This window comes from Cupressus sempervirens, chromosome 4 (genome assembly GCF_028749045.1).
Source record: "Cupressus sempervirens isolate cs-2001-9-10 chromosome 4, ASM2874904v1, whole genome shotgun sequence".
Taxonomy (NCBI): domain Eukaryota; kingdom Viridiplantae; phylum Streptophyta; class Pinopsida; order Cupressales; family Cupressaceae; genus Cupressus; species Cupressus sempervirens.
In genome coordinates this window covers 403,925,374-403,951,365 of record NC_143121.1, presented here as the reverse complement: position 1 = coordinate 403,951,365, position 25,992 = coordinate 403,925,374, and the positions used below count along the sequence as shown (strand labels likewise).

Here is a 25,992-nt window from a genome sequence, read left to right as displayed (position 1 = left end):
GGTTAGACAATTTTTTTGTACCGCGTACCACTCCTGGTGCACAACCCTCACTTCAGAGCTTGGGCTGGAATAGGGAGGTACATGCAGCTGGAATAAGAGCAATTTGCAAGTTTTGGTTTTTCTACAACATTCCATTTATAGCAGTCAGGTACTTCAACTTCATTTATATTTAATTGTTTTACGTTTTAAGTTTTAAAATTTAAATTCACTTTTATACTTTTAAGTTTTAACTTGATGTTGAAAATTTGAAATATGCTAATTAAATTTTTTTTATAAATGTAATAGGACTCCTTATTGGCAAGGGATGATTGATGCAGTTTCCATCTATGGTGCAGGGTTCAAAGCCCCCACTGAAGATGAGTTGAGTGGCCCCCTCTTACTAGATATGGTTCAGGAGATGAAACTTGAGTTGGAGGACCATAAAAAAATTTGGAGCCAAAAGGGGTGTACTATTATGACGGATGGATGGATAGATAGGAGGAATAGGACCCTCCTAAATTTTCTTGTTTCTAGCGGAGGTAATTCATCATCCTCTACTTCTTGTCACTTGAAGTCTAAAATTTAATGTATTATTGAATAACGAAAATTTTGTTTTATTGACTATTGATTCTTGAATAATAATTATTTTGTTTAATTTTCACTTTCAGGATCCACCATGTTTTTGAGGTCTATAGATGCTTCCTCACATGTGAAAAATGCAAAATTCTTATGTGAGACTATTGAGGAAGTCATAAGGGAGGTGGGGGAAGACAATCTTGTCCAAGTGGTGACTAATAATGCAGCTAATTATGTTGTTGCAGGTAAAATTTTAACTTCTAACTTTCCAAGTTCTACTTCTAAAAAATTTGTTTTAGTTTTTCATTAAATTTTTAAAATTAAAAGTTTTTTAATACATCAAAAATTTTCATTGTTTACTAACTAATTTAAAATTGTTGCAGGAAAACTTTTGATAGAGAGACACCCAAAGATCTTTTGGACTCCATGTGCGGCCCATTGCATCGACCTTATGTTAGAGGATATTGGCAAGCTTGCATGGGTGAAATCATGTGTTACCAAAACCAAAAATCTTTGCAAGTTCATCTATAATTATGCCTTGGTCCTCAACACTATGAGGCAATACACGAAGGGAAAGGAGTTGGCTCATCCTGGTATCACAAGATTTACCTCTAATTTTATCACACTAAAATCCTTTCTGACTATAAAGTTAGATTTGAGGTGCATGTTTGTTGGTCCAGAATGGAGTTCCTCCTCCTTTGCCACCAACCCTGTAGGGATAGATGCAACAAAATGCATTTATGATGATGAAGGTTTTTGGGGGCCATGTTCGAAGATTGTGGAGGTAATTTTAATTTTAAATTTTAAAAGCTTAAGTCTTAAAATTTTATAAATTAATTTATCTCATACATATTTTTGTTTTATTTTCATTGTGCAACTTTGCAAAGTTTCATCATTCGCTAAATTGTTTTTTCAATTTTTTGTTTAATTGTTTTGTAGATCACTGAGCCCCTTGTAGCCCTCCTACGAGTTGCTAATGGCGAGAAGCCCTCTATGGGCTACATTTATGAGGGCATGGATAGGGTCAAGGAGGCTATTAAGGCCAAATATGTAGAAGTTGAGGAAAACTATGGCCCTAATTGAGACATAATTGATAGGAGATGGCAAAATCAGCTTCATAAACCCATCCACGCAGCAGCCTATTACCTCAATCCGGCATACCATTTCCGTGACGATTTCAAGGCAGATGAGGAGGTTCTTAGTGACCTATACACAATGATATCAAAGATGTCCCCTAATCCCACAAATATATTGCTTGAGATGGATGCCTATATTAATGCATCAGGGCCCATTTTTTCAAGTCAAATTTGCAAGGTCGTACAAAATTGTAGCCAGGTAAAAATTGCAACTTAATCCTTATACAATCTAGTTTCTAAATTTCTAAAGTTTGCAACTTAATCCTTTAAAGTTCAAATTTTGAAATGAGACAAATATTTTTTTGTTTTCCTTTTTTTCAAAATTCAGATAAATGATGGAAAATGTTTGGGCCTTCAAGCAAAAACCTTCAACAAATCGCCATCCACATTTTGAGCAACCAAGTAGCACTTTTGGATGTGAGCGCAATTGGAGCATGTTCGAGCACATCCACTCGAAGAGGCGTAACAGGTTGTCTGTGCAGAAAATGAATAGGCTAGTCTTTGTGCATTACAACCTGCGCATTAGGATCGGGGAGATTTTGGATAGTGACACCTCTCCAATTACTCTAGAGGAGGTTGATCCAGAGTCTGAGTGGATCACTGAGGCTACTGATCCTATTTTTGATGATGAGGACCTATAGTGGCTTGACCAAGCAAATAGAGAGGGCCAAGCTAAGGCTGTGGCTATGGCAACAGAGGATCGGAGAGCTCTAGTTGTTCCTAGTGGCACCTCATAGGCATTGGCAGAGCCAGAGACTACAGTTGATCCTAAAGGCACCTCACAGGCTAATGCTATGGCTACTCAGACATCCAGGACCTACCTTGGATGCCTTACTAAGAGGCATTTTATAGATTATACTGAGCCTGAGATTGAGGCTGAGGTTGGAGATGAGGATGAGGATGAGGATGAGGATGACGATGATGATGAGGATGAGGATAAGGACTCCGACTAGGAGCCATAGCTATAGTCTTGTTTTAACTTTTTGTTTAACTTAATATATGATCAGAATTTGGAACATTTGATGATGACTATTGATTCATTGAATCTTGATGTGTTGGATTTATCATTTCATAATACATATACATTTTGATGGGTTGCATGGACTTATCATTTTATATATGATTCTATGTTTTACTTTTATAATATTTCCTTCAGCTACTGTTTAAACTTTAAACTTTAATTACTAGTAATATAGTATTTAGCAATTTACCTTTGTAGTATTGTACTTATGTAATCGATGTATGTTTGACTTTTGAAGTTTTAAGTTTTAACTTTAAGTATGTGCATTATGATCAAATTATCTTCTATTTAATGATGTTATTGTGTCTTTACGCTTTATTCAATAATGGGTGCATGGAATGTTCTTTAAATCTTAAAAAATCTTAAAATTTTGAGATTTTTTCATTTTGTCGAGTCACCGCTGAGTCATTTCCGAGTTCGAGCCGGGTCACAAGTCAAGTTACCCTTGACAAGTCCGAGCCAGGTCCGAGTCACGTTACTTTGGTCTAGAAATACATGTGTGACTGCATGATGTTGATGGGCCTACTCCTATGCATATCATGGGGAAGTGATGACTTATCACCAGAAAATTAGAAAATTGATATCAGATTCAGAGCGAGTTTGACAAGAATCCTTGGGGGAAGAGAGCCTCTAAGGGAGTAACTACTGGACCTGACTTCCAAAGGTCATTGTTCAGAGGGAGAATTTTTGACATGCAATCCTTGTGAATGATATCCTCTCTATTTAGGAGAAGTTCTAAGTGAAATTCCTTGTAATGCATTTTTCCCTATGAGAGACAATTCAAGTGAAAGCCTTTGCACCACCCTCTGACTTGATTCATGGTGGTTACTATTTCACATATGATATGTAATGAAAGGTGACGATCTTTCATTGACATATATAAATAGAAGGTAACTATTGTAAGGTGATGATCTTATAAATGGTAGACCTGTTATCATGACAGACTTCATTAAAATGTTGTCCCAGAGTGCCGGAAGTCATGATAACGAACAGACAAAAGGTAACCATTGTAAGGTGGCAATCTTATAAATGGTAGACCTGTTATCATGGATCTTTGGTCCAGATTTTGCCAAACATGATAACAAACTTGTTATGGTTCTTTGGGCCAGATCTTGCCGGACACCATATAGACCACACTTAAGGTAGTGTTTTTAAAGTTATGGAAATTGCTTAAATTGTGTGTTATGAAAGGTGAGACATTTAGCCTCATAGTGAATTGGATATCATACTGAGATGATATCTCTTCATATTCTTGAGAGCATAATGTGTTCTATAAATCCTCCCTAGCTAAGAGGGAGTGTCAAGGTTGTAGCTTCTGTCGGATTGATTTTATCTTGAGAAACTTTGTTGATAGTAAATCATCTTTAAGATAAATATCTTATGTAATATAATATATATTATATATATTATATAATAGTATAATAATATATATTATATATTATATATTATTATATAATAATATATTATATGTATGGCTATTTAATTACTAATAAATATGTTAACTAGTGATGATTAATCATAGAGACATGTCTCTTCATGAGACATGTCTCCTCTTCTCATATTTTTATGAGATCCAAATCTGCATTTGGAAATCATCAATCACAATGGCCATGTTAATACATTTGCAGAAAAGATCCAAGTTATTTAATAATGCTACCTATAATTAATAGTTTCCAGCGCATTTGCCTTACCATTGTTGTTGTTGTTACAGACCTCCTACAGTCAGATCCAACCACCAAACTTGCCAAATATTTACCAAACAGAGTTCCTACAGCTGTACATTCATCATTTCTAGTCAAATTCAATTAGTGCGAGTCTTGAAATTTTGTATTTCAATCGTCGTAAGATGCTCAAGCATTTTGAAAATTTAGTAAGTCATTTTCAAAATGACAAATTTGTGTTTAATTCATATTCAAGGCTGTTTGATATCCTAGGAATTCATAGTTGTGTGGTTATTGGCCTTTGAAGATTAATCTATTCATTTTCAGTCATATTAGTATTTGATGCATGTCAGCATTGACTAAAAGATCTGAGTGTCATTACATGTCAAAAGGTGTTAAGCTGTTTAACCATTTCATATCAGACTTAATTGAGCCCTTTCATTTGGGTAATTTATCATCTCTAAGTTGAATGTTTCTTTTCTAAATGAATAAGTTGTTTTCAAGCCATAGGAGTTTCATAACAAGTTTCCAGTGAATCAGGTTCACTGATTTAGTTTTATTTTGTGTGGAATAATCAGATAATTGACAATAACCCTAATCCAGGACATTACAAAAATTAAGAGGTACTATCACTGCCCCTAACGGATTTGAAGGTTGAGATTCTCATTCAATAGGAAGGGTGGTGTATTTGAAAACAAAATCTATGCAATTATAGATTAGTAAAGACAACTAGAAAAACTTAATAAAGAGATGCTCAAGAAAGTAAGAAAGCATGCATGTCCTTGATTCAATTGTATTGTACCCTGAACCTGACAGAAAAGAAAAGATAATGTCATGTCCCCATTTTTGGTGACAGTTCGATTTAATTAATTTAATTAATCTGGTTGTCCAAAATAATGAATATTTTTTGAGGACGACTAATTAATTATTTTAATTAAATAAAAGTTAATTATTTATAAAGTTATCAAATAAATAAATATTAAAAGATAACTTTATATTTAATTAATTTAATAAAGTGACTTGGATTATAAAATATTTAATAAAGTCACTTAAGAGATAAGATCAAAATTGTTCTAGAAGTCTCTGGAGAAGGTGGAGAGAAAAGAATAAATAGGCACCCCGGGGCTCCATTCGAATCAAGCAGTTGTTTATCTCTCTTTCGATTTCAGATTGTGATTCAATCACGGGTGCATTGTGGAACCTAGGGTTTCTACAATTGTCACAACTGGCCATTGAGAACGATAACTCTCAATTGGTACGCAATTTTGAGGGTGTGAAATATCATCCGAATTATTGCAAATTGGAGGTGACATTCAGTCATTTCATCAGAGCGATTATATGTGGCTTAAGGCCAATTTCTGTGGTTCAGATTTAATGCTTCTAGAGACTGATATCAATTTCAATTCGTACAAAGAGTCTTGAAGATTATTGAAGATCTTTCTCCCAGCTTGGTATTTTCCGCTCCAAGAGGAGAGTTTGCTACGCAAGGCTGAATGCAGCATTGAATGGCCTGACGGCTATCTTGAAAACTCCTTTGCAACCTAGCATTACGGGTTCCCTGTTTATGGAGATTACTGTCATCAAGGGCACCTAAGACACCTACGGAACTGGTGATTGCACTCGGGCCAGAATAGCATTCGTGAGCGGATATTAAGGAATTAGAAAACGCAGTACGAGCCGAGAGAAGTGTAGGCACAGATCGGAGACAATCAGCGAAACTTTTTAAGAAAACCCGTCCTCCTGTCCGCACACCCTCAGCCGAAAAACGGAGGTCGAGTCCCACGCTTTTGATTCGAGTTTCTCCCAACGGCCCTGGAATATCAACGGACTTCTTCCAGTGTATAATCCTGCATCTACGGCGATAGCAAAAGGACGCAGTCTGGATTTGTTATCGGCAGAACAAATGAAATGGGTGGTAACTCTAAAGTTAATGTGAATTGTGGGAAATTCGGAGTTGATTGAAGAATTTATTAGCTGTTGCCAAGGGTCCAATCTCATTGCACTAAATATATCTGAATTTGTATGCATTTAAGAGTCTGCCGATTCATTCTATGGTAGCGTTTGAACATTTTCAAGGTGGGTTTTGCTTGTGGAGAAGTCTGCGTTCATTCTGGACAGAGTTATCATACCAACTTTCATTCTGCTCTTGCGCCTCCAGACCATCCGACCAGCAACGAGCTTAGATCGGACATTTATTTCGGGTCAAGTTTAATCAAGATTGATCAACAATTACTTCCGCTGAAGCCAGGAGGAGGACGGGCCCGAAAAGTTGGGATTCAACAGCAGAGTCGTGGTGATAGTCGACTGCACGGATCCGCGCAGCAGTTTGGACATCATTATTTATACTCACTTTGTGAACAGGGAAGGTTACCAACTCTTATTGCACCATTCGGCAGATTAAAAAGGGTACATGGCATCGATTATATAATGAAGCGGGCTGATTAAGGGAAGGGATTGTATCAATGATCATTTCATGCAACAGGAATAGCAATTACCAGCTGCATGCTCAATTTTGCTAAAACCCTTAGTGCAAAGAAGAGTCTACGGATCGATACAGTTACAGTTCAGCCCTGTATTGTAATCTGCAATTAGCATGAATGAAACAGTCGAAGTCATAAGTATCAGATTGTAATCAGATTTACTGAACATTGCTGTTGTTAAATATATCTCACTACATACTGGAACTGTTGTTATAACTTGGAAACACTACCCAAAGTTTCTACTGCAAGCCAAGTGTTTGAAGTTTTAGTATTTTGGTGTCTAAGAAGCAATAATCCTGTCGGGGTTATTTCAGTGGTATCAGAGCGGTTTTCTTGCCATCCTGTGGGGTGAGAACCAAATTACATGAGTGATCAGCACTCTACTTCAACCAAGATGGACGGGTACAACACAAAGTTTCCAAGGACACAATCTTGGACCATTAATAGACACAGTATGCAGAGTCGGAAGTGTGGAAAGGAGGACTATTCAGACATTCAGGATGAGCTCAGAAAAATCAGACATAACATGTCTGAACTGATGGTTAAGCACCACCGTATGATTGACAGGCTGTCCGACCCAACTAAGGTGAATAAGTCAACTGGATTTCGATTCGGAAAATCTTCTCACAAAGCACTAGCTGATACAGTGGGCAATGTTACTAGGAACCTTAATGAGGAGTTCGAGAAACAAGTGTGCAACCGGTCAGAGGTTTCAGTTCGGTCACAGGAAGAAGTGGTGAAGGATATTACGCTGATGGATAGTAACTTCAACTTGATACTCAAGTTGAGACAGTTGAATACGGGTTTCCCAAGGGTGATGTCTCAGGTACTCAGGGTAGTTTGGTTCCGACAGGCAATGATTACAGTGAGGCAAGTTCAGATGATGATAAGGATGCTGATGGTGAGATACCAGGTAGAAATAAGCAAACGCTGAGTATTCATGATTTTGCTGAGAGAGAGTACCAGGCTCAGTTAGATGCTTCGTCACATGAGGATGAAATTGGTAGTACTTCACATGATTGGTCCAGCCAGCTGAAGGTGAGCGAAGATAGTGTTGTGACTTCTTTATCTCATCATAACAGGATGCGGGAGATGATAGAAGAGTACATCCGAATGATTCAATTACAAGGAAGACGCAGGGGAGTTCAGGCAAAATCTTCTTGCTTTGACTTACAGGCAACTAGTGAAGGAATGGGAACAATGAAGTCAGGCTATTTACATCTTCTATCAGACCGTGACCATCTTCTTAGCCTTACCAAAGATTATTCAAATGCCTTGAAGAGGAAGGAGGAGAAAGTTGTCAAGCTTTCTCACGAGCTTGAGGACACTCAAGCAATTTTGGCTTTACAGGACTGGGAGAGACATAAGAATGAGCATGGCATGGAGCTGAGCTTAGTTTCATCTGGCACATCTGACACTCAGCTTTCTACAGTAAACGGACCATATGTGATTGTTGATAATGCGGTGCGTTCATCTTGCATTCACATCCAGGATACAAGGACAATGTCAAACAAATATGAGGAGTTAGTTGGTATTGGACACATTACTCAGGTAAGGAGTTTGCTTGAGTTACCAGCTGTTCCTTGTTTACGGATATGGACTCAAGAATGTTTCAGCAGCGTTTGGGATTCAATTGACTGGAGAACACTTAATAGTAGCAATGTTTGTTTGAGTGCTATCATGGATTTGATTAGCAGAATACACGGTGTTGTCTTTCCTTGTGCCAGCAGAACATCCGATGTTGGTATTAGTTTTTATACACCGGTGTTAGGTTTGGTTCATATATGTAGACGACCATTCTTGCTGAAAGGTGTTGAAGATTTTTCATATTTGACAGTATGTACAGAAGGGTCCCAGGATCATATTGGCCTTGATGATATCCAGGAGGATGCGGTGAACAGTTTTTCAGCTTCTTTGACAATTTCTTTGGGTACAGGGGAGTCAGACAGCAGTACTACGGATTTTGACACTCCGGATGAGGATATGAGTTTTGGAGATGATTCGCGAGATATGAATGATAATATTCTAGAAACCAGTGACCTTGAAGATACTCCTTTAGACAATGTGACAGAGAAGGTTTGTGGAAGACAGTTTAGCCAGAGCCATCATGTGATTAGCCAGTTGAAAGTTAGTGAGCGAGACATTGCTATCGCTTGTGAGCATTTTGATACTGCTCGTCAATTGTTGGTTGTTACTGGTTGGAGTACTTCTATGATAGATGAGTCCAGCGGTGGTTATTTTTCTTTGGCAGAGATTCATGCCTTGAGTGAAGCTGTCCAGATTTTGAAGCAGGATTACTTACGACTGGTAGCCGACCGTGATCACCTGGTTGAGTGGGGGAGTACAGCATATGAGGCACTCTTGGATCGTGAAGAGGAGGTGAGTGAGCTTTCCCAAGAGCTCATAGTGACTACTGAGGCTTTAAAGGACACACAGCGAGATCTACAAAAGTCGCAACTTCAGTTAAAAGAGGTGACCGTGGAGTTGGAGCATTTGCGGTCAAAACCAGCCCCAGACCCAATTCATTTGACTATTGAGGTGGATGATGGTAAGTACACTTCCGCAGTTGCTACTAGGGAGCATATTGTTGAGGCTGACACACATATTCAGGATTCGGTAGTAGCTGGTTCTAATGAGTTCGGGATACCGGTAGAGTCAAGTTTCCAGATTGATTCTTCTCAGATAGTTGATAGTGTGGTACAGTTGAATATGCCACCCTTACAGGAGGACCAGTTGTGGTGTAAAGGGGAGTATGTTAATGTTTCCTCATATAATTTTTACTGCACTGAACCGTTCATGGAGTATTTGCTGGATAGTGCATGTGTTCATTTGGACTCACATAAAGTGACAGAAGGTGTTCTCATCCAAGATACTAGTATTATTTGCAAATTGGTTGAGAAGATTATAGTGGTCCTCTCTACTATGCTACTTCACAGGGATCTCAAGGAAGGGTTTGTTGAGCAGAATGCACAGGATCCTATCCAGCCTACAGTCACTCAGAGTCAGAAATTGGAGCCATCTGTTGATTCCCAGTTCAGTGATGATGAGCCAGCAGCAGGGTTTGGAGGTTCTTACCGGCATTATACGGTAGGGTACGCTCATCATTTTTCTTTTGACACAGAGATAGAAGATTTTATTTCACGTAGATGTAGATTGGCTCCAGTTTCTTACCATCCATTAGGGGATAGATTGGCACCATCTTTTGAAAATAAAATTGGTAGTAGCAAGTTACTCAGCCTGCAGCATCGACACACCCGAAGCAGTTTTTCAGAGATTGGATTTGATGGCAGTAATTCAGGTACCTATGGCTGTTGTCATATCTACAGTGCAGTTGGGTGCAGGTGTCAATTAGACAGGGACTTGAGTTTTGATAGAGTTGATGTTTCAGTTGGCTTAAGTTCCGCAAAACGGTTTCTTCTATCAACATCTAGAGTTGGTTTTCAGATGATTCCATCAGAGTTGTCAGTTGTTTGGATATTGAGTACAGTTTCTCAGCTATTGGTATTAAGGAATTCTCCATGGGAGTATGATGAGGATTGGGATGATATACGGATTTACATCTGGGATCCAGGCATACTGATTGGTTTATGGTTCAGCCATTGCTTGGGGACAAGCAATTTCAGGAAGGGCGGACTGTCATGTCCCCGTTTTTGGTGACAGTTCGATTTAATTAATTTAATTAATTTGGTTGTCCAAAATAATGAATTTTTTTGAGGACGACTAATTAATTATTTTAATTAAATAAAAGTTAATTATTTATAAAGTTATCAAATAAATAAATATTAAAAGATAACTTTATATTTAATTAATTTAATAAAGTGACTTGGATTATAAAATATTTAATAAAGTCACTTAAGAGATAAGATCAAAATTGTTCTAGAAGTCTCTGGAGAAGGTGGAGAGAAAAGAATAAATAGGCACCCCGGGGCTCCATTCGAATCAAGCAATTGTTTATCTCTCTTTCGATTTCAGATTGTGATTCAATCACGGGTGCATTGTGGAACCTAGGGTTTCTACAATTGTCACAACTGGCCATTGAGAACGATAACTCTCAATTGGTACGCAATTTTGAGGGTGTGAAATATCAGCCGAATTATTGCAGATTGGAGGTGACATTCAGTCATTTCATCAGAGCGATTATATGTGGCTTAAGGCCAATTTCTGTGGTTCAGATTTAATGCTTCTAGAGACTGATATCAATTTCAATTCGTACAAAGAGTCTTGAAGATTATTGAAGATCTTTCTCCCAGCTTGGTATTTTCCGCTCCAAGAGGAGAGTTTGCTACGCAAGGCTGAATGCGGCATTGAATGGCCCGACGGCTATCTTGAAAACTCCTTTGCAACCTAGCATTACGGGTTCCCTGTTTATGGAGATTACTGTCATCAAGGGCACCTAAGACACCTACGGAACTGGTGATTGCACTCGGGCCAGAATAGCATTCGTGAGCGGATATTAAGGAATTAGAAAACGCAGTACGAGCCGAGAGAAGTGTAGGCACAGATCGGAGACAATCAGCGAAACTTTTTAAGAAAACCCGTCCTCCTGTCCGCACACCCTCAGCCGAAAAACGGAGGTCGAGTCCCACGCTTTTGATTCGGGTTTCTCCCAACGGCCCTGGAATATCAACGGACTTCTTCCAGTGTATAATCCTGCATCTACGGCGACAGCAAAAGGACGCAGTCTGGATTTGTTATCGGCAGAACGAATGAAATGGGTGGTAACTCTAAAGTTAATGTGAATTGTGGGAAATTCGGAGTTGATTGAAGAATTTATTAGCTGTTGCCAAGGGTCCAATCTCATTGCACTAAATATATCTGAATTTGTATGCATTTAAGAGTCTGCTGATTCATTCTATGGTAGCGTTTGAACATTTTCAAGGTGGGTTTTGCTTGTGGAGAAGTCTGCGTTCATTCTGGACAGAGTTATCATACCAACTTTCATTCTGCTCTTGCGCCTCCAGACCATCCGACCAACAACGAGCTTAGATCGGACATTTATTTCGGGTCAAGTTTAATCAAGATTGATCAACAATTACTTCCGCTGAAGCCAGGAGGAGGACGGGCCCGAAAAGTTGGGATTCAACAGCAGAGTCGTGGTGATAGTCGACTGCACGGATCCGCGCAGCAGTTTGGACATCATTATTTATACTCACTTTGTGAACAGGGAAGGTTACCAACTCTTATTTGCACCATTCGGCAGATTAAAAAGGGTACATGGCATCGATTATATAATGAAGCGGACTGATTAAGGGAAGGGATTGTATCAATGATCATTTCATGCAACAGGAATAGCAATTACCAGCTGCATGCTCAGTTTTGCTAAAACCCTTAGTGCAAAGAAGAGTCTACGGATCGATACAGTTACAGTTCAGCCCTGTATTGTAATCTGCAATTAGCATGAATGAAACAGTCGAAGTCATAAGTATCAGATTGTAATCAGATTTACTGAACATTGCTGTTGTTAAATATATCTCACTACATACTGGAACTGTTGTTATAACTTGGAGACACTACCCAAAGTTTCTACTGCAAGCCAAGTGTTTGAAGTTTTAGTATTTTGGTGTCTAAGAAGCAATAATCCTGTCGGGGTTATTTCAGATAAAACTAGAAACACAAAAATTGACTAACCAAATATTTATTTATTAGCTTTAATATTTGTATTATTCATTTCAATTTGATGCCAGAGGAATATAAACATCATTACAGTGTTTACACAATGCTTACTTTTGCAAAAGAAAGCTGCAAGGATTCTATTTCTTTTCAGTTCTGATTTTTAGATGTACATATCTTTATTCGTTCATTATTTTTTTCCCTGCTGTCCCCAAAGCCCAGGAAAAACTTGTCATTCCAGAAATAAAAGTCATCCATCCATTCTCTTATAGCTTCAATATAAAAAATTATGAATCTTCGATTATAAAAATGTTGTGCCACTCTAGAATTGAATACACACTCTAAGGCCTCATGATTGACATGATTTCTTATAATATTACATTTGTTGCTGGTGACATCCAGGATATTGGAATGCCTTCATAAACCACTTGTGGCATTATCTCACAATAGTTTAAACCAATATAAATGTAAGACTTTTCATAATGGATACAATTTCAATATTTCTCAATGGAAGCAATGCAATTGCTCCTAGACAAAATTCCTACCATTGACTCATAAGGCATCAATCACAACAAAGCTAAATAAAAATATAAAAAAATATCTGCTATTCTTCACTTAATGAGGTTTGGGACCCAAGTGCATCAATCTACTTCTAACGGGTTAGTCCCTAACACATTAAAAAACAGTTACATTAGGTAACACCATTATTAGCAACACATTAAAAAACAGTTACATTAGGTAACACCATTATTAGCAACTGCAAAATTCTGCAAGAGCAGAAATACATCATTGGAGATATGTGTATAAAAGAATATTAAATTTGGTGAAAATGTCATTTTCATTCAAGATGAAAATTTACAAAAATCCCAACGAAATCAATGGAAAGTGTGAACGAAAACTAGATTACCTCTAGTACTTGAGGCCTCAACATTGCCACCCGACTTGAACACAGTTCTAGAAAAACAACCTGAAATCCAACAGAATATGTGATAAGCCAATATAATTTAAGCTTAAAAACTAACTGTTATCATCTCTAAGTGGAAATCTGACATGATGGAACAAGACAACCTGTTAAATAATGCTACTGTGGGTTAATCAACCTGAAAAATACCTAATGATGAATGAAATTAAAAAAGGACAGACCTGTGGTTTCAAGAAACGGATGACAGCTTGAACTTCCCTGCAAGAATCCTGAAGCAAAGGAAATAATCAGTACTTCTTTACAAACTACTAATGTATAACAAAACAATTCATGCTACTAGAAATTGCTAATTTAAAAATGTTTGTCATGACTGACTGGAATCTAATCAACATCATGCTGAAATCTCATAGTATAAAAGTTTGCAAGAACAATAAGACATCCCTCCTGTGAGGATTGTGTCAACAAGAAACAATAACCTCTTTCCATAGCAAAAAATTGTATTCTTCTTGGCTTTATCAAGCAAACAAGAGACACAATGAACAATAAGTCTGAATAAAGTTGTAAACATATAAAATCATGATACCTTTATGTTATAAAGTGTACAGCCACATCAGCTAAATCATTTTCAAATTTTATTTTCTAAAATAGATGGAAAAAAGCCATTAACACTCATTAAATTGATAACACCGCTTGTAATCAAATGCACTTCTATACTGTCGTCGTTGAATACACTAAATTTGCATTCCTCCTAAAATTAGCCACTGCCACACTCCAAATAGCATCCAAATTGCTTCTGCCTTAGTGATATGATTAGATGGATAGTTATGAGAACCTTTTCTTGATTACTATAGTTTTCTAGGCCTGACTTAAACCCTAAAAAAGTACATTGTGACTAACAAAAGAAGCAGAAGGACAAACAATGACTAGATTGTGCTTCTGTAGCATATTTCTAATGTGAGGCTTACATTCAGATGTAAACTTACATATGCACAAAGGAAAAGACAAACTAGATTTTCAGATCAACAAATTAGTGTCGAGTTTCACAGGTTCAACAGCTACAGATTAGATCCTAGCTGTACTTATCAGTAGAAATTGTAGAGAGGAATTTACTAGAAAATTGTTCCAAGTATGGTGGTGCCTATCATCTCAAGTAATTTAGTACAGAGATGGAGCTTACATTCAGATTTAAACTTCATATGCACAAAGAAAAACAGTTGAGTTTCACATATTCAACAGCAACAGATTAGATCCTAGTTGTACTAATCAGTAGAAATTGAAGAGAGGAATTTCCTAGAAAGTTGTTCCAAGTATAGTGGTGCCTATCATCTCAAGTAATTTAGTAAATGGATGGAGCTGTGTGGCCATAAACTTGGAATTGACAACAATGACACAGTTCAATCTGGTTTAATTTTATTCTATGTTACCCCAAGTTTCCGAGACGGGGGGGACATGGGGACAGGGAAACGGGTTTCTGGGACGGATTTTTTTTTCTCAGAGCAGGGGGCGGCAGGGGATGGCAGTGGGAACAGCTATATAAAAAGTAGGGAAAATTTAAAATATACAGAGAAATTTTTAATATTCATATAAAAACATGGATAACGCATGCTTATATAAATTATAGAACCTTAACATATAATGTTTGTGTTAAATAATTTAACTTTAGAGTTCACATGAGAGTGGAAATCAAACAAATTATCAAAACTGAAATATTAATCTTATGGGACAGCCAAGGGAAAGGTTTCCGGAAGTTTCCAAGTTTCCGGGATGGGGGGACGTGAGGACAGGGTCAATTTTTGCCAGAAACACTTCCCTGGGTAATATAGATTTTACTATTACCTTTGCAGTCAAATGATGCCTAAAAAGAGAACATAAAAAGAATGTGGCAAAAATAACCTGCAAAATAAATCAAGGTTTGAACATGAATAAGCTAGAACAGTCCTAAAGAAGTAATCAATCTTCAATCAAAGAAGTTAAATGTGTAGTGCCCTCAAAATTGAATGAAACAGATATATTAGGAAAGACACAGGAGATATCTTGAGACAAACTTGTGAGATATCCATATCAAGCTGGATGCACAAGGTAAGATTAACATCAATTGATAGGAGAGTTACGTGTCAATTAGAAAGCTGTTTTCTATATGGATTTGGAGCTAGTGCAGCATGAAATTGATGAAAAAATGGATTTCCATTCGCAAGCCACTTAAGTGTTTCAAGAGTGTCTGATGAGATTTGAAGGTCCTTATCCAGATGTTTGAGGTCCAGATGAAATCTAATATTTTTAAAATATACAGCTGGTAAACTCTGTAATACTACTCTATAATTTGTAATTTTGTATGTAAGCCTTATAATGACTCTCTTTATCCAGCAGACATGGAAATAGGTACAACTACAGTGGCTTAAATAGAGCATTCAAAACAATGAAATAATGACTTTCAAAATGTTTCTTTCAGTTGGATCCACACCAATAACTATTCAATCTGAGTTCATTTGATTCCTGGATGAAACTGTGGACACTGAATCACTTCAATTCATTACAAACCATGAGGGTTTTATCCTCAGATTATTTGAACAGACGTCCAATGTTCAGGGTTTCATCCTCGGATTATTTGAACTGAAATCCAGTCTTCCATCAACGGTTAAAAATCAGAAAATAGAATGACTAACAAATATCTCTGCCTCCTTGCTTGGCCTCTCATAAGATAGAATTTACCTCTATAAGACATAAATCTTCAAATGACCTTTGATTATTTGAGAGTAATTATTATTTAAATACAATTTAACTATAAGCAGCCTTTATCTAATATCTTTTTGCAATGTTACGATTACCTTATAGCATGATGGGTACTTGGCTTTGTCATGAGTTCAATTTTTAAGAAGAGATATTAGAGTCCAACTTTTGCAAGATTGTTGGTCGCAAAGCTATTGCAAACTAGGATGCTCCTAGAATTCCCAAGCATCCAAAATCAATTTTAGAAATTTATAGTTCCCAATCTTTGATCCTCCTTATGTAGTTAGCTTCTTCTAAGCTACTCTAATATTATTGGGAATTAGAAACATTGCACCAGGTGATGCTTCTCCAATAGTCTTAAGTATGCCTGACTTGTAGTATACAATATCCCTGAAGAGTTGTTACTATGTAATGTCCCCTTTTTGACAGGCACCAGCTACTTATTTTATTTTAGCCTTTATTTTCCCCAGAGGCTAAAAAGGAAGAAATAAGGGGGAAAAGATATATTAAATTAATTACTTATAAGGTTACTAAACAATTAAATATTAAAAAGTAACTTTATATTTAATTGATTTAATATTAAAGTGACTAACATAATAAAATATCAAAAAGTCACTTAAAAGAATAAAGGGCTAGATTCCTCTAGAAGCTTCTTGGAGTTGCTTGTGAAATCTTTATAAGGAGCCTTTGGGGGATCATTTTACACATCTTGAGTTGCATATTCATCTATTGTGCTAAGAGCCTTAGTGATTGCATATTTGCCTAAAGGTTTGAAGACTCTAAGGTGCCAATTTCAGTTGTGAGATATCAACCCTAGTTGGGAGTGGAGGAATTGGTATTCAGCCAGTTCATTTGTGATTAATTGGGAGATAATATTCAGTGATTTTTGTTCAACCCGTGCATCTAATTTTTGACATCAGTTGGCAAGGAGAAAGGTTTCAGTTTTCGCAGTGGATCCGAAAAAGCAAAGCGAAAAATCAAAGCCGAAAAAACAATCCGAAAAAGCAATCTGAAAAAGCAAAGCAAAAAAGCAGAGCTGAAAAAGAAGATCCGAAAAAGCAGTCCGAAAAAGCAAATTCGAAAAAAGCAAAGCCAAAAAGCATGTCATCTCAGCTACTTATTCCAGGTTTTTTTGGTATTTACATTTGGCAATTGTAAATGGATACATTTGACAAGAAATATATGTCTTTTTGTTACCAAAGTATTCAGTCATTGTAAACATTGAAGTATTGAAGGGAAATCAACTTAATTCAGTTGTTCAGTTTGTATGCCAAATGTTTGTAAAAACGTCTCATTGCATAGTCATTCATAGGATGCATGCCAAGTGTTTGTGAAAATACCTCTTGGCTGTAGGTGTGCATTTTACATCAAAATTTCATGTACTTGCATTTGGAAAATAATAAAAAGAAGTTGCATATCACTTTGATTTCCAATTAGTTATTTTGCAAACATATGTATTCATCAATATCATTGGCATTCAAAAATCATAGCAAAACAACAAACATCAACAAACTGAAGCTGCAAGGGAAGTGTTTAACAAAATTCTTAAGGAAGAAAAACAAGAATAAAACTTCAAAAATTGTCAAGGCACTTTACAATGGTATCAGAGCTAAAGTTCTTACCATCCTATACGGGTTATGAGTGAAGAGTTTCCAAATGTTCCATTCATAAATCCTTTGGATAAATTCTATAACAGGGCAAGAAAGGGCTTAAGTCATTTAGAACTCATGGAAGAAAGCAGTACCCAACAAATGCTTAATGCTCTTACAAGAGGGCAACAGGAGTTGAGAGATGAAATGGCAAGAGGAAGAGAAGAACTGTCACTTATCCTTGGACAACTGGTAGATAACAGAAACAATGGAAATAATAGGAACCATAACAGGACTAATGGGCAGAATGGACACAATGGAGGTCAAGAAAACAATGACACAGCTCAAAGCAGTGCTAGAATAGCAAGTAGAGCTACTCCTAGGCCTCTTATGCCTACATTTTTGAGAGAACAAGATGCTGCAAATCATGACTAGCAAGTAAGAGAAGAGGGATATGGTGATTATTTGAGGGAGTACAACTCTCTAGGTGATGATTTCAAGGCTGCCATGTCACTAGTAGACTTTTGTGGTCTTCAATTGAGAAATAGACCAAGAAACAATCAACAAAGAGTGCAAAATCAAGACTTGCAGCGTAAGGTGGGAAAACTATCCTTACCATTATTTGATAGAAATAACAAAGGTACAGCTAGAGCTTGGGTTCAAAAGCTCGACACATATTTGCAGCTCAATCATATGTTGGAAACAAAGGCTATCCAGTACGCCACACTCCATTTGGAAGGTGAAGCACATGAATGGTGGTACCATGGACTTGTCACCTTGGGGCATGCCAATATTACTTCATATTTGGAATTCACCCAGAAGCTCATTGACAAATTTGATCGTAAGGATCCTGAACTCCACTTTAGGGAGTTAGCAGAACTCAGGCAGACTAATTTAGTAGATGCTTACATCACAGAGTTCCAACGGTTGGCAGTTATGGTGATAGATATTTCACAGTGGTTGGTTATGCTCTTTATTGAGGGATTGACAGAGCCTCTTCGTGGTTGGGTTAAGGCCTTCAAACCAGATTCTCTCTAGGATGCTATCATGAAGACTAGAGACATGGAATATTCTACATCTAGCATTAGGGCTCCTAGCAAGCCTTTCACATCCCATAAGGATAAGGGGAAGAAGCCATTCCAGAAAAAAAAGTAATAAGGAGAACTTTGATGAAGCCTATAGACAGGAGTGTTGGCTTAAGGGGATTTGCTATCATTGCAAGGAGAAATGGTCTAGTGGACACCGTTGCCTAGGGAAAGGCAAGGCTCACTTAATTGAGGTGATATTAGATGATGAGAGCAGTTCTGAGGAAGAGGAACCTCAAAGGGAAGACAATAACGGTTCAGATGGGGAAAATCATGATGAGATCATTGCTTCTATCTCCAGTGCTCCTAAGTTCAACTCTTTCAAAGTTCGCGGGGTCCTACAAGATCATCAGATAGCAGTATTGATTGACAGTGGAGCTACTCATAACTTTATTGATGCATCATTGGTGAACAAGCGACAAATTCCTCTAGAGGATTTTGAGGGATTCAGTGTGATGGTGGTTGATGGGCGTAAGATAGCTTGTACTCAATGGATTCTACAGTTGTCTATTATGATGGGCAACCACACAATTACAGATGATTTCTATGTGGTTGACTTGGGTGATATCCATACCATACTTGGGGTCCATGGTTGTTGTAGATGCCCTCTCCAAGAGGCCTTCAGCTTGCTCACTCTCTGAGATTTTGGCAGATTGGAAATCCATCTTACTGGTGGAGTACTCCAAGAATACATTTTCTTGTGAGTTAATGGATGGATTGATTCGGGATGACAGGTACAAAATAGTTGATGATGTGATTTACTACAAGGATAGGATCTACCTGGTATTGGAATCAAAATTGAAGGAGAAAATACTACAATCTTGCCATGATACACCCCTAGCAGGCCATCAGGGCTACTTCAAAACTTATAGACAGATTAGAGAGAGGTTTTCATGGAAAGGCCTCAAGGATGATGTGTTGAAGCATGTGAAGGAGTGCGTGACTTGCCAGCAAAATAAGTCTGAGCATACACATCCAGCTAGGTTACTTCAACCTTTGCCCATTCCTAACCGGAAGTGGGAGAACATTTCGATGGACTTCATCACAGGCCTACCCAAGGTACAAGGGAGAGACAGCATCTTTGTTGTGGTAGACGGACTCACAAAATACGCACATTTCTTTGCTATTCCGATAGAGTACAGGGCTTCACAGGTGGCTGAGCTATTTTTCAAGGAGATCTTTAGATTGCATGGGCTACCTAATAACATAGTCAGCGACAAGGATAGCAGGTTTATGAGTGCTTTTTGGCAGGAGCTGTTTAGACTAACAGGTACTGAGTTGACACCCAATACCAGTTATCACCCTCAAACTGATGGGCAAACAAAAATTGTTAATAAGTGGGTTGAGGGGTACTTGCATAATTATGTGGCAAGACAACAGCAGGCTTGGATCAGGTGGTTGCATTTAGGAGAGTATTGTTACAATACCACACACCATATGTCCATTGGAATGAGTCCTTTCAAAGCCTTGTACGGGTATGATGCACCTTCATTCGTGGAGAGGTGAGAGCAGGGCACCTAAAGCAAAAGATTGGATTCAGGAAAGCCAAGATATATTGAAGGCACTCAAGGATAATCTGGTAATGGCACAAAATCAGCAAAAGACTTATGCAGATAAACATAGGGTTGAGCGCAGCTTTGAGATTGGTGATATGGTATATCTACGATTGCAGCCCTATAGACAGTCCTCTCTTAAAAAAGAGTGGAGCAGAGAAATTAAGACCAAGGTTCTACGGTCCATACAGGGTTACCAAGAGGATTGGGGAGGTAGCATATGAGTTAGAGCTGCCTGCGAGCAGCAAGATTCATAATGTATTTCATGTTTCATGCCTCAAGAAGGCATTAGGTCAGCAGGTTATCTCTTCCACGGATCTTCCACCACTTGATGAGGAGGGACATTTGGTCTTGGTGCCTGAAGAGATCATTGATGTCAAAGAGAGGAAATTGCAGAACAGAGTGATTAAGGAGTACTTGGTGAGATGGAAGGATCTGCCTGCAAAGGACGCCACATGGGAGAATGAGCAGATTTTACAGCAACTGAGTTTGCAATTGCTTGAGGACAAGCAATTTTGGGAAGGGAGGACTATAATGTCCCCTTTTTGACAGGAACTAGCTACTTATTTTATTTTAGCCTTTATTTTTCCCGGAGACTAAAAAGGAAGAAATAAGGGGGAAAAGATATATTAAATTAATTACTTATAAGGTTATTGAACAATTAAATATTAAAAAGTAACTTTATATTTAATTGATTTAATATTAAAGTGACTAACATAATAAAATATCAAAAAGTCACTTAAAAGAATAAAGTGCTCGATTCTTCTAGAAGCTTCTTGGAGTTGCTTGTGAAATCTTTATAAGGAGCCTTTGGGGGGTCATTTTACACATCTTGAGTTGCATATTCATCTATTGTGCTGAGAGCCTTAGTGCTTGCATACTTGCCTGAGGGTTTGAAGACTCTAAGGTGCCAATTTCGGTTGTGAGATATCAACCCTAATTGGGAGTAGAGGAATTGGTATTCAGCCAGTTCATTTGTGATTAATTGGGAGATAATATTCAGTGATTTTTGTTCAACCCGTGCATCTAATTTTTGACATCAGTTGGCAAGGAGAAAGGTTTCAATTTTCGCAGCGGATCCGAAAAAGCAAAGCGAAAAAGCAGATCCGAAAAAGCAGTCCCAAAAAGCAAATCCAAAAAAAGCAAAGCCAAAAAGCATGTGATCTCAGCTACTTATTCCAAGTTCTTTAGGTATTTACATTTGGCAATTGTAGATGGATACATTTGACAAGTAATATATGTCTTTTTGTTACCAAAGTATTCAGTCATTGTAAACATTGAAGTATTGAAGGGAAATCAACTTAATTCAGCTGTTCAATTTGTATGCCAAATGTTTGTAAAAACGTCTCATTGCATAGTCATTCATAGGATGCATGCCAAGTGTTTGTGAAAATACCTCTTGGCTGTGGGTGTACATTTTACATCAGAATTTCATGTACTTGCATTTGGAAAATAATAAAAAGAAGTTGCATATCACTTTGATTTCCAATTAGTTATTTTGAAATCATTTGTATTCATCAATATCATTGGTATTCAAAAATCATCGCAAAACAACAAACATCAGCAAACTAAGGCTGCAAAGGAAGTGTTTGACAAAATTCCTAAGAAAGAAAAACAGGGATAAAACTTCAAAAATTGTCAAGGCACTTTACATACTATGATTATTCGGACTCTCTGTCTAATAGAGTCCTTCAATGCCATAATATGGTTGACGTCATTTGTATGTAATTCCATACCACATAAACAATGTTTTTCTGCCTCAAACTACCCTTGAGCTGCTTGTACTACCTTAACAAAAAACTTCATTGATGCCTCACCATCTTGGACAACACACAAACCAGGTTTTGCTGACTGAAAATAACCTTCAGCTGCTTGAACTAACTTAACCAAAAAAATTAAGGATGCCACACCATCTTGGACAAAATCAAGTCCATTTTGCCAATCCACACAATTAATCATTGCACACTCTGTTTGCCTAACCATCAGATGAAAACCCACTGAAATTGTACCCATGTACTGTAATGTCCCTTTTCCGCCCATAGTTGAGCATGAGGTTTTCATTCAACCTATTCCCCCATTTTCATAGGCTAAGTTGATGTGGTTAGGGGGCTCTAAGTCCTAAGGAGAGCTCTACCAGAGGTTTTCGAAGTATTACACCAAGCTTTCTATTTTTAGCACTTGGTCTTGGCTTCAACCTTCTCTCAATTCAGTGCAATACTTCCATATTTGACCTGGGTAAGTTCTAATGTTTTCAAGGTGATATTTAATTTTTGTCACTTAGCTTTTTATAAAGTCGCTTTATGGCTTGAGTGAGGGCAATGGGTTTGTGGAATGCCCTCTTATTCACCACCTATTAAAGTGTTGACTTAGTCATTTTCAAAGGTGAGAATAGACTCCAAAAAGTTGACGCCAAAGTATGGAGGTCTTTTAATGTTTTAACAGATTATTTTAATGCCTCCAAGTGGATGCCAAGGTATGGTGTTATATTATTTCAAAAAATTATTGTATTGCCTCAAAGTGGATGCAAAGCTTTAATGTGCACTTGTGTGCAACAATGATTTTTATTATTTACTTATTTTCAAGAAGGGTCGGGTTTATTTCATGCTGCTTTAGAAGTGAAACGAGTGAAAAAGTAATTTAAATTCAAATGCAAGTTGCCCTAATCCTTCCCCCGCTTTATAAGTTTGATTTGAGCTCTCATTTAATTATGCTTGCTTTGAAAACTTAACATTATGCTGCTGGATTGATTCCTAAAGGTCTTCCTTTGCTGGATAGAGGATGAAATTCCTTTTTCGATAGCTGGTTTCAGTGGTTAAATATCTACCCTAGTTGGCTGGTGCTTTTGGGTTGCAGTTATTCAGTAATTTTGGCTGCTTGGTGATTTTGAGTTTGATAAAGATGAAGATATATTCAGTTTTCTGATGTGAGTTTCTTAGTCTTTGGTGCGGTGTCTTCTTATTTCAAGTGCTGTGTAGTGACCATCCCCCGGAATTTAACTTGGCATATTCTGATTTTTTCCTGTTTTGCTGGTAAGTCTGATATTTTGCTCTCTTTTTTTAAGTTTGGGTTTTGACAATGATGAATTCAATACATAAATTAACCAAATGGTTAAAAAGCATCTACTTAATGCTTGATGCCAAATCTGATGTGAACTAACTGAAATTTGATTCATTTATCACATAACAATCAAATAGGACCATATCAGGTATATAGTTCATTGAAAAACAATGGATAATGTAACTTCAGCAAACCTTTGATTCCTCTAAAGCCACATGCTGGTTTCAGCATGAAAACCTCCAAGTTTTCCCTTTTGGATTGACTGCTTAAGTCACCTGGTGTCGCCCAGATCTGCCAATAATGGTCTATCCTGCTGAGGTACGGCTGACATTTGAGTGCATTAATCACTGAGACCCCTGTTCTAGATTTTGCGGGCTGATAACAGTGTTTTTTCTGCCCAGATTGACTTGTGTTCAGATCTGCAATTGGCTAGTTCGTGACTGAGCTGAGGGTGGTAAGGATAAGTTCCAGTAATGTATGGCTGCTATAGTGGTCTGAGATGACTTAGAACAACTTCTATTTCTGCTGCAAAATAATCTAATATGATCTAGTCTGCTAGAGCAAGGAGTAATTCTAGCAATACAGTCTGATAACACCTGAAAAGCCAATGTCCAATTCATATCTGATAAGAATGAAGTGTGGCTGACCATTGGTATGTAGGGGATTTGATTCCCAAACCCTCTAATTCGAATCTGTAGACTGCTGATTAAATTCTGCCCCAACAAGTCTGGTTTAAATGAATATTTTCTCCAAAAAAGATGAATATTGTTTGAACATGGGGTAAATGAATTAATGCATATAGGCAATGGATAAGAATAGCAGAACTCCTTGTATTATTCGTATATGCCAAAGACATTACATTATGCTTCTAATGATGATTTACAATGATCCCGAAGGGTGAATTTATACTTTCCGAAGAACCTTCCCAAAGGGGTCCGTCGGCTACATAACAAGAACCTTCCCGAAGGGGCATATACCGATGACATACATCCTGACACACACCCTGTCGGCTACACAATATCTACCAACGACGTCATCCCCCCCAAAAGAAAAAGTCATCTCCGGACGACAATTACAAAATATCTAAGACAAATTAACAAATGAAATACATTAACTGACTAACTACAACAAGATAGATCTGCCACATCACTTCCACATTTGTCCCGTGCTTGCACCAAACTAGTCTCCAACCCACATTGCATCTGTAGCCTCTGCTAACACAATACTGTCTCCTTAGTCAAGCTGACCTGGATAGCCTACCATGCCGCTTTCTCTGCTTCCAACCCCTGAGTACACTAAGCCAAGTGTCACTGTACTGCCTTCAATTGGATGATCAGCTCCTCTCGAGCTCTCTATGCATCCACCAAGACAACCTCATGTCCAACACCTACTCCAAGCGTATCACCTCTCTCGAAGGGCTTGCTCTGGTGCTCTCTCTACCTCTAGTACACAGACACTATGCCTGCAGCAGCTCCAGGTCTCATCAACTAGTCACACTTCCCACGACTGATAATCGCACCGACTAGGGGTCTAGGAGGCATCGCCCCCAGCGAGGTTGAGGAGCAGCACCCCCGCAGGGTCCTAGGGCAGCACCCTAGGCGCGCTCCCTGTCGCGATATAGGGTGGGGTCGCCTGCCACCAAAACCAAATTAGCACTCCAAAACCCACACAAAACTACATGGAACACACTATTTTTGTGATTTTCTACTGATCCCACACTCTTTCTGGCAACTGTTGATGTTTTACTACCTGCTTATGTCTTTCCCTTCCCTTGGGCATCATGTGTTATTCATTCTGAACATTTTTGATTTGTCATTGTTTTTTTTTAGCTCTTCCACTTCCTCTTTCCTGCAGACTCCATTTGTTCCTCTACTAGATTAAGTCAGTTATTTCTCTATACGAACCAATTGTTCTACAAATTTCTCTACTTCCTAGGTGGCAATACAGCCCTCTTAGTTGCTCTGTACTAGCCGTATATCACTTGATTTGCCTTACTAGGTGAATACCATACGCCATACGGTCTCCTGTTATCTTAACAATTTTCTCCCTTGGCCATACACGGTGCGGTAACAATTTCCCTCTCTGTCCCCGTATGACCGTACGACACACAATTTTATACCAACCTTGCTACGCGTACAAGTTTTAAACTTGTTGCGCTACTCACTTTTTCCTCCGTACGGTTCTTTTTTCATTCTGCTGAGGATGTCGTACGGTTCACTTTTTTTTTTTCACTGAACACCGTACTTCATGCCTTTATAAGCCTATCCCCGCCATATGCTTGTCTCGTTGCCTGTTCTAACACTGTACGCTACTAGCAATATACAATATGATACCGTAAGAGTGGAGGGTCGTACAGTGTTGTTCCTTCTAGAGGGTCGTACGGTTAGAGTCTACTCCTTGTTGCTTTTAAATGTTCCTTCATGCCGTATGGTGCTTGCTTTATTGGTTTAGTTGTATGGTGGCACAGTTGCCTTCAGATGATATTCTCTTAATCTTTGTACAATGACTGCATGTTGCCGTACATATGATGGTCGTATGGTGACTCTTTCTTTTTTTTTCTTTTTTCTTTCTTCTTTTTTTTTAAAAATTTTTGTTT

General features: G+C 37.9%; 1 protein-coding gene across 1 annotated transcript in view; it reads right to left on the bottom strand.

Moving 5' to 3' along the window:
• The window catches only part of LOC149561758 (uncharacterized), a 207,479-nt gene that overhangs the window by 158,361 nt on the left and 23,126 nt on the right, over positions 1 to 25,992 (bottom strand). The window contains exons 2-3 of the mRNA XM_089825305.1: positions 13,607 to 13,654; positions 13,371 to 13,430 (exon numbers count right to left, since the gene is read on the bottom strand). Coding sequence (XP_089681431.1) covers positions 13,371 to 13,430; positions 13,607 to 13,654 — 108 coding nt within the window. The remainder of the gene's footprint in view (positions 1 to 13,370; positions 13,431 to 13,606; positions 13,655 to 25,992) is intronic.